This window comes from Triticum dicoccoides, chromosome 2A (assembly GCF_002162155.2).
Source record: "Triticum dicoccoides isolate Atlit2015 ecotype Zavitan chromosome 2A, WEW_v2.0, whole genome shotgun sequence".
In the NCBI taxonomy this organism is placed as follows: domain Eukaryota; kingdom Viridiplantae; phylum Streptophyta; class Magnoliopsida; order Poales; family Poaceae; genus Triticum; species Triticum dicoccoides.
This window is the reverse complement of record NC_041382.1, coordinates 597,053,787-597,066,320: the sequence shown is the minus strand read 5'-3', so window position 1 is coordinate 597,066,320 and position 12,534 is coordinate 597,053,787. Positions and strand designations below refer to the sequence as shown.

At 45.6% G+C, this 12,534-nt stretch overlaps 1 protein-coding gene across 2 annotated transcripts; it reads right to left on the bottom strand.

Annotated features, from left to right (window-relative positions):
• Positions 1-5,709: 5,709 nt before the first annotated feature.
• Positions 5,710-10,884, bottom strand: LOC119355611 ((+)-neomenthol dehydrogenase-like). Of its 2 annotated transcripts, XM_037622437.1 has the most exons (4): positions 10,720-10,884; positions 10,353-10,614; positions 8,357-8,539; positions 5,710-6,635 (listed from the first exon to the last, which is right to left on the bottom strand). In XM_037622437.1, the coding sequence occupies exons 1-4, from the start codon at positions 10,749-10,751 to the stop codon at positions 6,234-6,236; spliced, it is 879 nt and encodes a 292-aa protein (XP_037478334.1). In that variant the 5' UTR covers positions 10,752-10,884; the 3' UTR covers positions 5,710-6,233. The 2 variants fall into 2 exon arrangements, with proteins under 2 accessions (XP_037478334.1, XP_037478336.1); XM_037622439.1 differs by having other exon boundaries at positions 10,353-10,884.
• Positions 10,885-12,534: the final 1,650 nt, after the last annotated feature.

The following is a 12,534-nucleotide window of genomic DNA, read 5'->3' as shown; positions in this document are numbered from 1 at the left end:
GCTGTGTGTGTTTCTGCTTCTGATTCTGCATCTCGCTTTTGCTGCGTGCCATTTCGCTCTGGCCCGGCCCGGCCGCCGGCAAAGTGAAAGCGCTGTGGTAGGTACCGGACGAACGGCCGAGCAAGAGCAACCGACGCAACGGCTAACGCCCGCGCAGGGCCCCGCGTGACGGCGAGGGAGCCAGGCATTTAATCGGATCGGTTCAGTGGATGGAGGTAAATGCGCGTACGTGTGATCGGCATCAAGTATGAACAACCGGGAGGATACGAACCCTGCCTGCCGTTGGGCGCCGCAGACGTGCTACGAGCAGCCCAATTAAGGACCGAACGTTCAGAACGAGACCGGACAGCGCCCGCCGGCCGGCCGGCGGTCAAAACCCCGACGCGCCGCGCGCGCTCCCGGCGTGCCTTGCCCGGCGAGAGCTCGCGAACTGGCCCGTCATGCAAATGCAGTGCGCGCATCTCGGGAGCGCGCGCGCCACCGTCGAAACGGCCATTTCGAGGAAAGATCAGATCGTGAGCTGGGCCGGCAGCTGAGGCGCTGCCGTGTATCGGCAAGGAAGGAAGGTTCGGCCGACCCGTCGCAATCACCACATTCTCGAGAGCGAGTTATATGCCGGTGTGTGGTACGCTTGGGCAGGCGCGAGGCGGCTACAATATTGGCGTGCAAACAGCTCTACACGCCGCGAATAACATAGCATAATCTGAACCAATCTGCCTCACTAAACAAAAGGATTGTGGTACGAGTAGGCTGTAGGCGTGCATGATTGATGTTCCTTGCCCCTCTTTTCGGCTGGAAAAGCAGACCAAGCTGGTCTCGTCTCTCAGCAGTCAGCAGTTAACGACGAATAGTGTGATTAGTGGGTTTTTTTAGGGGTTAGTGTGATTAGTGGTTTTTTTTGAGACAAGTGTGATTAGTGGTGGTGCTACTCCTACTAGCATGTAGCGGCGCCGGCAGCGGGCCCACCTGCTTTCACGTCCAGCTTAACCTTTTCGCGCCTATGGTAGAGTGGGCCCTTCCAGCGTTCGCTTTCCGGAATTAGGAGTAGTAGCGAACTAGAGCATGCTCCTACTAGTACTAGTTTTTTAAAGCGTGGGCCATCCTGATTAAACAAAGCCCGTGGGCTTGTTCTGAGCCCGGGAATCGGGGATCCCCCCGCGGCGGCCGTCGCTAACAAATCTCGTTTGGACTCTTCGGTCACGGGCAAACAAGTCCTGAAAAAAAAAAAGAATCACGGGCAAACAGCTTGAAAAATCCCAGGACGCCTTTTTTTTCAAACGAGATAATACCGCTCTCATACCGGAGTCGGCCTAACCCTATCGATGACAGTCGGAAAGTTTTCATGTACATGTTCCTAAGAAGCAGCGTCCTATAGTCGTAGCCGCCTTTGTTAAACCCTGGAATCGGTCCGAAGAATCTAAACATGCATATCTTCAAGTTGACCATGTTAAACCCGTTGAGGATTATGAGCTCCTTGAGAAAAGCTCTAATCTTGTCAAGGGTGAGCTCATAGCTCTCACCGAGTATTATGCGCACGCTATCGTCTTTAAGTCACTCAGCGCCACTCCTCCCATTAATTAATATAACTATGGTGCCTATACTTCTTCACTCGACAATGCATCACTCCTTGAGGAGAAGGAGAATTCGGAAGCTCAACTCTAGAAGGGCCTTGTGTCTTGTATCCGGGTGAAAAGAGCTTAAATGACTTATCAAGAAATCAAAAGGAATGCTTTGCCAAGGAGGAGACTTGATGATCTCTTGTCCAAGAAGAAGAAGTAGAGCAAGCAGAACAAGAAGAAGGAAAGATGCCCATCCCCAACCTTAAATAATTGCCTTTGTCCAAGAAGGGCGCAACCAAAGGGAGAAGATGAAGGATAAGGTTGGGGGAGTAATGACATTAGGGACAATGCTACTCTCAATGACTTGGTCGGAAACAACAATCCATCTTATGTCCTTATGAAAGGAAAGGATGGGTACTCATATGCTAAATTTGTGCGCACTAACTATGATGATTATGCTTGGACTATTTGAGTTCCTAAGAAACTTGTTTCTAACACTCTAGGCCCATTAAGAAATGAGTACATGTAATCAAGGCTTGATTCATGTAGGACTATACATACGGTGGAGCTCAATGTGTGATCGATAGTGGATGCACAAATATGATCTTGGAGAGGGATATGCTCATGGAGTTCCTAGATGCACTCAAGTCCTCCTCGAACATCGAGGTATTGGTTTTGGTAAAGGTGGTAATCTGTAGTGATGCTTCACTTTCGAAAGTCATGCTTGTCCAATTCCTCCACTACAATTTACTTTCCACTATTCAATTGGCATGTGTCGCTTATGATTCTCATTTTGGTGAATTTCATATAACGACCTTTAGAAGAGATAATGTCAAAGTGGTCTTTGTTGGGCATGTTGAAGACAACCTTTATGTGGATGATTTCTCGGAACAGAGCTCACATCTTGTAACATGACTAATGGCCAAGGCCGATGTGGGGTGGCTATTGTGTCATAGGCTAGCCCACGTGGGTATGAGAATTTACAATCTCTTCTAAAGGGCTAGCACATTTTCGAACTAAAGATGTGAATTTTTGCCAAAATGTGAGTTTGTACTGCTTGTATTGCCAGCAAGCTACATGGAAGAAGGATAAGACAGTGACTATCATAACAATGGCGAGGCCTTTTAAGCTCCTTCATTTGGATCTCTTTGAGCCTTCATCTTATGACAGTTTAGGTGTGACAAGGTTTTTGCCTTGTCATTCTTGACAACTATACAAGATATACATGGGTGTTCTTTCCCAAGACTAAGGATGAAAACCATGATACCATCAAATTTGCCGAAGAAACTCAACATCAACACAATCAAGAGATCATGGCAATTCAAAGTGACAATGACAATGAGTTAAAGAATTACATGATGGATGAGTTGTTGAGTGATGAGGTGGGGGGATCAAACACCAATATGCCATGACATACTCCCTCAACAAAATGGTGTGGCGGACAAGAAGAATGATACACATATAGAGATGGCAAGGACCATGTGTGATGACTATAAATCTCCTTACTAGCTTTGGGCCGAAGCCATCAATACCACGTCATGCATTAAAGCCGCTCTGTCTCCATAATCTCAAAAATAAGACCCCATATCAACTCCCTCATATGAAGGTGGAGTTGTTTTTGAGGTTTGCTTTTATGTAATATTAGGATAGTTGGGTGAAGGTTTTGGCAAACGTTCAGCTCTGTGGTAGTTTAGTGCATGTAGTCAGCTAACTTTAAAAATGAATCATCGGAATCAGATTACACCCCTGTTGTACTATCAGTTTCATTGTTGCAATGAAATTGGTACCAGGAGGCTCCTTAAGTTGGAAAAAAAGTCGTCTGCAATTTTTTATGGGTAATACAATTTTTCCAGACTCACAATTGACTTGTACTAATTTGAGTAAGTTGATTTTTCTCGGAATCAAAATTGACTTGCACCAATTTTGGTAAGCCGATTCTTTTAGAGGAGCACTCACCATTTTGCAACCACAAAACAAAAGCCCATCAGATACTTAGGCTTGGTTTGAAACATACTAAAAACTACCTGATACATGATAAGACACAAGACAAAAACGAATATAAATGAATAAAGAAAAAAGTTTTCTAAGAAACAATGAATTTAGAATTTTTGTCGGCCATCTTTTTTTCCATTGACAAGAGGGCGCACTAGCCGGCGGCGACCATCGAGAGTGATGCATACTTCAGACATATGTATTCCTTGCCTGAAAACACACGCTAGCTAGTTATACTATTATATTTTGTGTGTAAGTTTTGATCAATCGATCTAATGAAACTTAACTACGGTATGAGGGTTGTTTATATATGCGAAGTTAGAGTTCAATTAATATTCACATGAGGATGATGATCAAACACATAGGCATGTATATAATATGTATAGTTCTCTAAAGGAAGAAGATAAAATAAAAACACAAAATCAAAATAATAAACAATGAATTAGTAGCATCCGTATCACCCTTTAAGAAGAAGAAAAATATGAAAAAAAGAAACAAATACACATAAACTATTTTTTCATAATATGCAAGGATAAGCTTATAATAGTGGAATTTTCGTAAGAAATAACTTTTTTAGAAGGAATGAATTAGCGGCATTGGTATTTTTTTAGGATAGTGGCATTGGTAATTTTCACACTTAAAGAAGAAATAAAAACTAAAACAAAATCAAAGTAGTAAAAAAAATCTAAGGAAAAATGAATTAGTGGCTTGGCAGTACCCTTTCAGAAGAAAACAATTTAAATAGATAAATAAAAATTGCACACAATTTACACAGAAATTTTGCTTTTTTATCATATGCAAAAACATGCATATACTAGTGATTTTTTCTTGAGAAGAAGTTTTGTAAGATGGTATAAATTAGCGAGATTGGTATTACCCTTAAAGAAGAAGAACAATAAAAAATCAAAATAATGAAGTTTTTAAGAAAAATGAATTAGAGGCCTTAGTATTAAGCTTTAGGAAGAAAGAAAAATAAAAATTTAAAAACAAATAATGATAAAACTTGCACATAATTTACACCAAAATTCTAATTTTTTTCTATAATACTATGTAAGAATAAGCCTATAGTACTTTCTCTAAAAGAAGTCTCCTAGAAAGGAATGAATTAGCGGCATTGGTATTACCCTCACAGAATAAAGAAAATAAAATGAAAACTTAAAAAATCAAAATAGTGAAGCTATGTAAGACAAGATGAGTTAGTGACATTTGTATTACCCTTTATGAAGAAAGAAAGAGAAAACCTTAAAAAAAACATTCACACAACTTGTGCACCGAAGTTGCACTTTTTAATATGCAAATAATAAGTATATAACAATGTAATTTTCATATTGTAATATAACTTACAAACATATAGTATAGCACTTGCATGTATACATTTTCGCTCATCCAACATGTAAAAATTACCCATGTAGAAAAAAACTAAAATAAATAAATAGAACAAAAAGCAAAAACGCATACAAAAAAATCAAGCAATGTGTAATGGGTTTTAAATGAAAAATCGACTTACCCAAACAAAGACAAGTCAAAATTCAGCCTAAGTAGCAATGAAACAACATACCCTAAATAAGGGCAAGTCAAAATCCAGCCTAAGTAGCAATGAAACAACATAATAAAAAATAGCACAAATCTTAACAAGGAAACCAACAGTCAGATAATCAACTTATCCACAGTGGCGGAACTTCGGCTGGAGCAATGCTACACTTACGTAAACAATGTTACGTGTTTTACGTAAAGTGCAACGTGTGTAACTATTATTGGAGAAGGGGGAGGAAGGGGCCCCACCCACCTGAAAATCAGGGGGGCGAAGTTAATTAGTTTTTTTTTGAGGGGCAGTTAATTGGAGTAGTTAGGAAGGTTACGTTAGTCTTCGTAGACCTTACGTAGATGTAGGATTATTGCTTCGGCTGGGCCAACCTGGGCCGCCGGCCCCCAGCCAATGCAAAATCTTCTGAATGCTTATAGATAAATGGCCCAAATATCTAGTAAAACTGGCCCATTACTCATATTTGGTTGCCCCCACCACTGCTTAGCACAATTTAAAAATCAGGTGACTTGCAGATAGCTAAAGTGAAAAAGAAATGTCCAAGTATTGGCTTGATCTGCCTCCTGCATAAACTGCATTACTCAGGGGGCACAAACACATCAACATAGCGATCAGTACAACATCGAAACTCTGACCCTTATATTAATCAATGTCAAACGGAATACAGGCGATCTCCCGAGGAGCAAGGAAGCGAACATGATTCCCTACTTCTAGCCAAGGCGGCCCCTGCTATGATATGATCATCCAAATTATTCTCCATCTGGCCAAGAGGGGACGTTGCCACACACACAGTGCCGGTGTTTCTGCTTGATTTCCCGGAAGATGGCACAATGGCACTACACGGGCTCACATTGTTCTCTACAATCTTGGTGACGGGCTGACGGCTAAGCAATGAGACGCTACTTGAATCCATGCCGTGTTAAGATCCAAAGCAATGGGACGAGCAGAACACCAGCGATTTATCAGCTATTGTACACTTAGGTAGGAGCAGCAGCGAACTAGCAACAACGATGGCTAAACTGAAACGAGATATTTACTCCACCACGGACGTACAGCAAGGCGCCTAGAATTCCAGCAACCATCGACCACGCACGGGACGTACAGACGAACACCATCGGACTCGTGCGATCCTCCGTCTCTCACAGCTTGGAGTAGAGCTGCGGCGTGCGCCACTTGAAGAAGGTGCCGGTGGGGAGCTCGCCGGGCGGGAGCAGCGCGAGCCGGGCGCCGAAGTCGGCCACCTCCTCGGCGGTGCGCTTGCCCCAGCCCTTGGTCATGTCGGTCCGCGTGAACCCGGGGCAGAAGCAGTTCACGCTGACGCGCTCGCCGCCAGACTGCAGCCGCCGCGCCAGGACGCGGGTGTAGGCGTTCAGCGCCAGCTTGGAGACGGCGTAGTCCGTCCACACCTTGGGCCACCCGTGCTCCGCCCACGTCCCGTCCTTGACCTGCGCCAGGAACTGCGACACCATGGCCTCGATCTTGCCCTCCGTCAGGGTCTCCTCGTCCAGCAGCAGCCTCCTCAGCGACGGGTTGCGCACCTTCTGCGCATGAGTAAACGTACAGCACCAAGCATCAAAGATGCGGTCGATCGCTTTCTTTTAACACAGTACATACGCTCATACATACGCACGTACACTCACCCATACACGCACGCACACTCTACCTCCATGATCCCTTCTTTCTTGGCATGGTACACTCACCCGTACTTCCAATGTGTGTTTCCCACAATCTTAGGGACGAAATGAGTGCAGGTATAGAAACGGCTGTGCCGAGACTTCCCTTTTTTCCTGTTAGGTGAGCTTACGAGCATGCAGTGGGCGCACTAGCTTCTGTCTCTGCAAAATTAGTCGTCGCAGACAAGCCCTTGTGAATGTTCCCGCCATGTTTCAACAGTCTAATAATGCCCTTGAACCAGATTTGCTCATACCCTATTGACTTCCGACGCTATAGACGGCTTACCCATTACCAGATTGGCCTCTATTGTGGTTCCTCTGACACAGCTCACATAACTGCCAGCTGACACTATATTTGCTCGTCATCCAGCAAAATATTGGAATGGTGATGGACTGATGGTTTAGGTGTACCCACTTTCTAAAGCTTAGCCAAAAAACACATTTCTATGCTTTGGAACTTAAATTGTAGCACTACCATTTTCCTTTTTTTTACCCAGGTCACAAATGGTCATTTGTTATTAAGATATTTTATACTCCCTCCGTCTTAAAATAAGTGTCTCACTTCGTACTAACTTTAGTATAAAGTTGTACTAGAGTTGAGACAGTTATTTTGGGACGGAGGGAGTACTGTTTTATGTTTTTGGTAAATTTTATCAAGTGGGTTCCTGTGTATCCAGATCCCAAAAATCCCCTCCCATTCATCCATGCTTGTCCAGATGTGCATGATTGTTTTACAGACTATCATTTTTTATGACATATGTTGCCAATTGCCATGTGATCAAGCTAGGAACCAAAAATTTGGAACTTGTACAATTTATAAGGAAGAAAAAGGCGAGGGTGGTCCCTTTTGAATGATCCACTTTTAACTAAGAATATACTGGTGGGCAGGATTGAACACCTAACTCTGTACTTTTTTTAACTCAGTACTATTGAATGGTATACAGATTGATCATCCACAGAGTCAAGAGGAAGGAATACAGTGGATTTGAGGCTTGGATCAAATCCTTTAGATAACTTGCTATGTTGCTGTTGTATTTGTTGTTTACTATCTCTTCTTTCTTTCCTTAGTTTTGTTTGTATCTTCGATGTATAGTTTGTTTTCTTTTCTTCAGACCTTATTCTTTGTACTATATTTTTTTTAAAATCAATAAAAATACGCAGCAGAGTCCTGCTGTTTCCCTCAAAAAAAAAATGGTATACAGATATAGGTTGAAGAATCTTTAAACAGAAGAGCTAAAGCAAACTTGGAGTTTTGTGGAAAGAAAACGTTGCACCTTCCCCCCTTTGCTCTTTCAACGATAAGGAAAGAAAAGACTAGGTATTTCAAATGGAGTGGCTTAATTTGGACATATATGCATTCTGTGGAGCGTGAGTGGACAATGTACTGGTATTAGGTAGAGCTGCTGGCGTTGCTGATTGCGATATGGTTTGAGATAGAATTGAAAATTATCTGTCTCTATACGTAGCTAGCCACGTGCGTTCACACTTTGATAGTTTCATTGTGTTATCGACTAGTCGAGCCCACAACTGCATGTTTGCAAACTTTGAGATACAATCCATTTGATCTGAAAGAACATGCTTGCACTTACGTTAAGAAGGCCAAGCTGCGAGCTGATGTTGAGGATCCGGCTGGTGGCCGGCGATCGCCGGAAGAGGGGCAGGAGCGCCTCGGTCAGCAGCTTGGTTCCGTAGAAGTTGGTGTTGAGGACCGTCTCCGCGTGCTCCACCGAGTTGGTGTCGATCTCGTTGAAGGACACGGCAGCATTGTTCACCTACATCGACAGACAGGGATGCAACTTCATTAATTCTGGCGTTGGAGGAAGGCCATGCCCTTTTGCTTCTTTACATCTGCGTGGTCATGAAACAACTTCCTTTTTCTCATTGGTTTTGGTGTTGGAGCTAGAAATGGAAACAGCACTAGTGAGTGCTGACTGGTGTATGATGCCTTTCACTCTCCGGTCACAACTATCAAAGTATGCTTTCGAAAAGTTTACCACATCAGATGATGACCTAACGGCATGGATGGACCAACAAAGTTGGAGAGCCATAAGTGGCATGAAAGTGCTAACTCAGGACTCAGCCAGAGTGGGGTAGTTTTTTTTAGAAGAGGAGGAGTACCCCCGGCCTCTGCACATCAGAGTGATGCATGCAGTCCTTTTATTAAGCAAAGTGATCGAAAAGTCTGGGTTCCAGAACAAGCTGCTCAGACCTAAAGAAAAAATAAAAAAGTATAATATGCCAGAGTGGGGTAGTGAACTACTCCCTCCGTCCCATAATATAAGTAGGAGTATATGACAACAGTGTGCTGAAAGTGTAAAAAACGTTCTTATATTATGGGACGGAGGGAGTATGTTAACATTGAATTGAATATACATTCTGTTAGGGGCCACCATTTTGTTTAGAGTCTGCTCGTTTCTTCTCCTAGGAGTATATGACAACAGTGTGCTGAAAAGTATCCTTGGCTTGGCTCGGTCAAAATAAGGAACACGCATGTGCTTTCTCAATAAAGAATGCAAACATAAATCTGAATAGTTCAAAGTAGAAATGTCTGAAACTCTGAATATATGACTACTCAAACATTGACAAAATTGGCATTAAAGAATCTTCCTTAGCTTGGTTTGGGTTATATAACAAAAGTGTGATGAACTGTATCCTTGGCTTGGCTCGCTCAGAAAGCATCCGTTTGCTGCAACTAAGGCTAAGGGCAAGACCCTTGTGCTTTTGTAAATTTTCAATAAAGAATGCAGCCATAAGCTCAAGCAGTTGAAACTAGAAATGTCTGAAACTCTGAATATATAATGATTACGCAAACGTCGACAAAATTCACATGATACTAGAATATTTAGTGCGAAATAATCTGTAGAATTAAGTACAAGAACTCCGGTAAACTCGGTAGATGATGCACCTTATTATCACCTAGACCAAGTCAACGAGGCACACTTGGTAAAAGCAATATCTTTGTGAGTGGTGCGGTTCATGAAAAACCTGACCAGGTTGGGTGCTGGGGTTTGGTCCTCGGACGCAAGCAAGTCCAGCAACCAGGTGTAGGTGCGTACTGTGCCGGCCATCTAATATATTCCACGAGACCACGACACATCGTAGTCAGCTCGGACCTGGTCGCCGGCCGGCCGTCGCTGTCCGGCGGCGCAGACGGCCGGGATGACGAACGGGGAACGGAAGGTCGTCGGACGCACGCCATAACTGCGCTGCGCACACAGCGCCGCCGTACCCCGCCTGCCACTCCGTGCGGCTTTCCTGAGAGTGACGTGACGTTTTTATTCCGTTGGTCGACGCGCTGGCGAGCTCGTGTTGTGTTGCGTGCCCTGTCCGAGACAGAGAGCGCAATAATGCAGTGTGAAACGGGACCGGGCTCGGCCTGATCCGATGCAAAGCGAGAGCGCTACGGATTACGATGCGCGCCTGTGCGCGGAATCGTGGATATTCATGGCTGATCCATCATCCATCCATGGCAAAGGTGGGAATAACTTTGGTGGTGCTCCGAAGATTTGACTTTGTGCGGGGAAGATGCAGACGCCTAGGGCGAGGAGGCGAGGAGGACAAAGGGGAGGTGGTGGCGTGGCGTACCAGGATGTCGAGGCCGCCGACGGTGTCGCGGAGCCAGGCGGCGAAGGCGGCGACGGAGGCGGGGTCGGAGACGTCGAGGCGGCGGAAGACGACGGGGAGCCCGCGGTCGCGGAGCGGCGCGGCGGCGGCCTCCCCGCGCTCGCCGTCCCGCGCGGTGAGCACGACGGTGAGGCCGTGCTCCGCGAGCCGCGCGGCCAGCGAGTGGCCGATGCCCCGGTTGGCGCCAGTCACCACGGCCACCGTGTCCCTCGACCACCACGCCCTGCACGCGCCACCGCCCGCGTCAGCCATCGCCGCCGGTCGCGCAGGCAGAAACAAGAATGCGCGCCGGAGGCGAATCGCGGGGAAGGGGGGAAGGATTGACTACCGCGTGGGAGACGGCTCCTTGGAGTAGTCCATCTGATCTGACGGGCGGCGCGTCGCGCGGGTCAACTGCTGGGGCGGGCGTGCAGGGAAGGTGAGGCGAGAGGGGCGGGTGGTGGAGTCGCCGGGGCGGGACGGAACGGGGACTGGCCGACCGCGGGTGGGACGGCGGGGAGTCCGGGAGAGATATTTATACACGACACGCGCCAGTGGTATCTGTCTGCTCCTGTTCACTACCCGCGGCTGACTGTAATGTAACGAAACTACTATGCGGACGACACTTCACCGCACGAACTTTGGACGACGGAGGAATTAACGGTGCTATCCAGTGTTTGGTCTATGCATGGACGGCTTGATGTACTCTGTCGTCTGAAAATCGTTCAGATTTGTCGTGTGTGTAGCAGCGTTGGTAATGTAAAGCTGCTGCGGCCACTCGTGTGGGCAGGATTAGGCAACTCCAACGACCCCTAAGGCCTCGTTTGGCGCAGGAGGATTGATTCCCGGGAGGGCCGAAGCCCCACGAAACCTCGTCGGCCCATTTGATAGGTGAGGTTTGCACAGCCCAACTCGTATGGGCAAGACTAGAGCATCTACAGTTGTGCCCTCTAATCTGACCTTCGAATGTCCGTGGATGAGCCCGGATGCGTCCATGTACAATGCCTGATCATCTCTTAAATATTTGTGTTCATAGCCGTGCCTTTTATTTGTATATTCTTAAATTCATACAACATTTGAGGATTTTTATCTAAATGCATCATCAAATTCGACATCGATAAACTCATGAGCAACTGCAAAATGATCTTGTTTAGCATTTTTAGGCGTTTCATATGGAAAATTAAAACATGTATGCATCAGGCTAAGATGAATTCAAACTTAAACTATTTTATTTTAGAACTGTACGTTTGAATTATAATATTTTTATTTGAATTATTGTTGCAATGGAATGTTTATCTTTCATTGCTTAAGATTATGTTATTTATCTTTGATTGCTTTGATTCGTCCAGGTATAGCAGATATTTGATGCGTGCGGTTAAATGGTGTCCGCCTCTATCCCTATACGCGAGAGAATGTGTTTGTGGACATTTGATGATGATGATGGTTTTGGTGACCACGCGAATACATTCGAACGTGTACATAAACATTTGATAATGTTGGAGCATCTACAGCTGGGTGCGTCAAACCGGCCTCTAACTCCCGGGCGGACGACCCGGCCACTGACTGGTAAAAAAACCCAGCCCAGACGGGCTCCTCATACCGGCCCTGAATGCCCGGGCTGACTGGCATCCCTCATATCTACCCCAAATTTGAGGCGGGTATGAGGAGGCCCGAGCATGTCCGTCACATCGGACCAGACAACCCGACGCCCACAAATTGCACCAACCCCCCTAGCCTAGCCAATTTCACTTGTTCCTTTCCTCTCTTCTCCCTCCTTCGCGTTGGCCCCTCCTGGCTCCGCTGTCGTTCTGAGCCCTCAGCATCGCCAGCACCGCCACAACAATCCTCACATCCGTCCTCGCCACAACAGATATCATCGTCGGCCCAGACGCTATCGTGGTACGTCTGAAAACTCTCGTATTACACCTTGCCCTCTATTTGTTCGACACATTGTCTAACCAGTTTTTATTTATTTATTCATAGGCAAAACGATGGATTGGATGGTTCATTGGACGAGGAGTATGAATGACAGAGCTTGATGGAATGATGCAAAATGAGTCATTCGATTCCTCATATTCGGATGGAGAAGCTGAGTTGATGATACCCATGAGCATCCAACGGAAATGGGCCGGGTGGTGGAGCACATTCTCAACTTGAAGGCCTC

Coding starts and splice junctions, on each gene's coding strand:
- LOC119355611 (XM_037622437.1), bottom strand. CDS start 10,751: ATGGACTACTCCAAGGAGCCGTCTCCCACGCG. Junction 10,615..10,719: donor AAGGAGCCGTCTCCCACGCG/GTAGTCAATCCT, acceptor TGGCGCGTGCAG/GGCGTGGTGGTCGAGGGACA. Junction 6,636..8,356: donor CGCAGCTTGGCCTTCTTAAC/GTAAGTGCAAGC, acceptor ACTCATGCGCAG/AAGGTGCGCAACCCGTCGCT.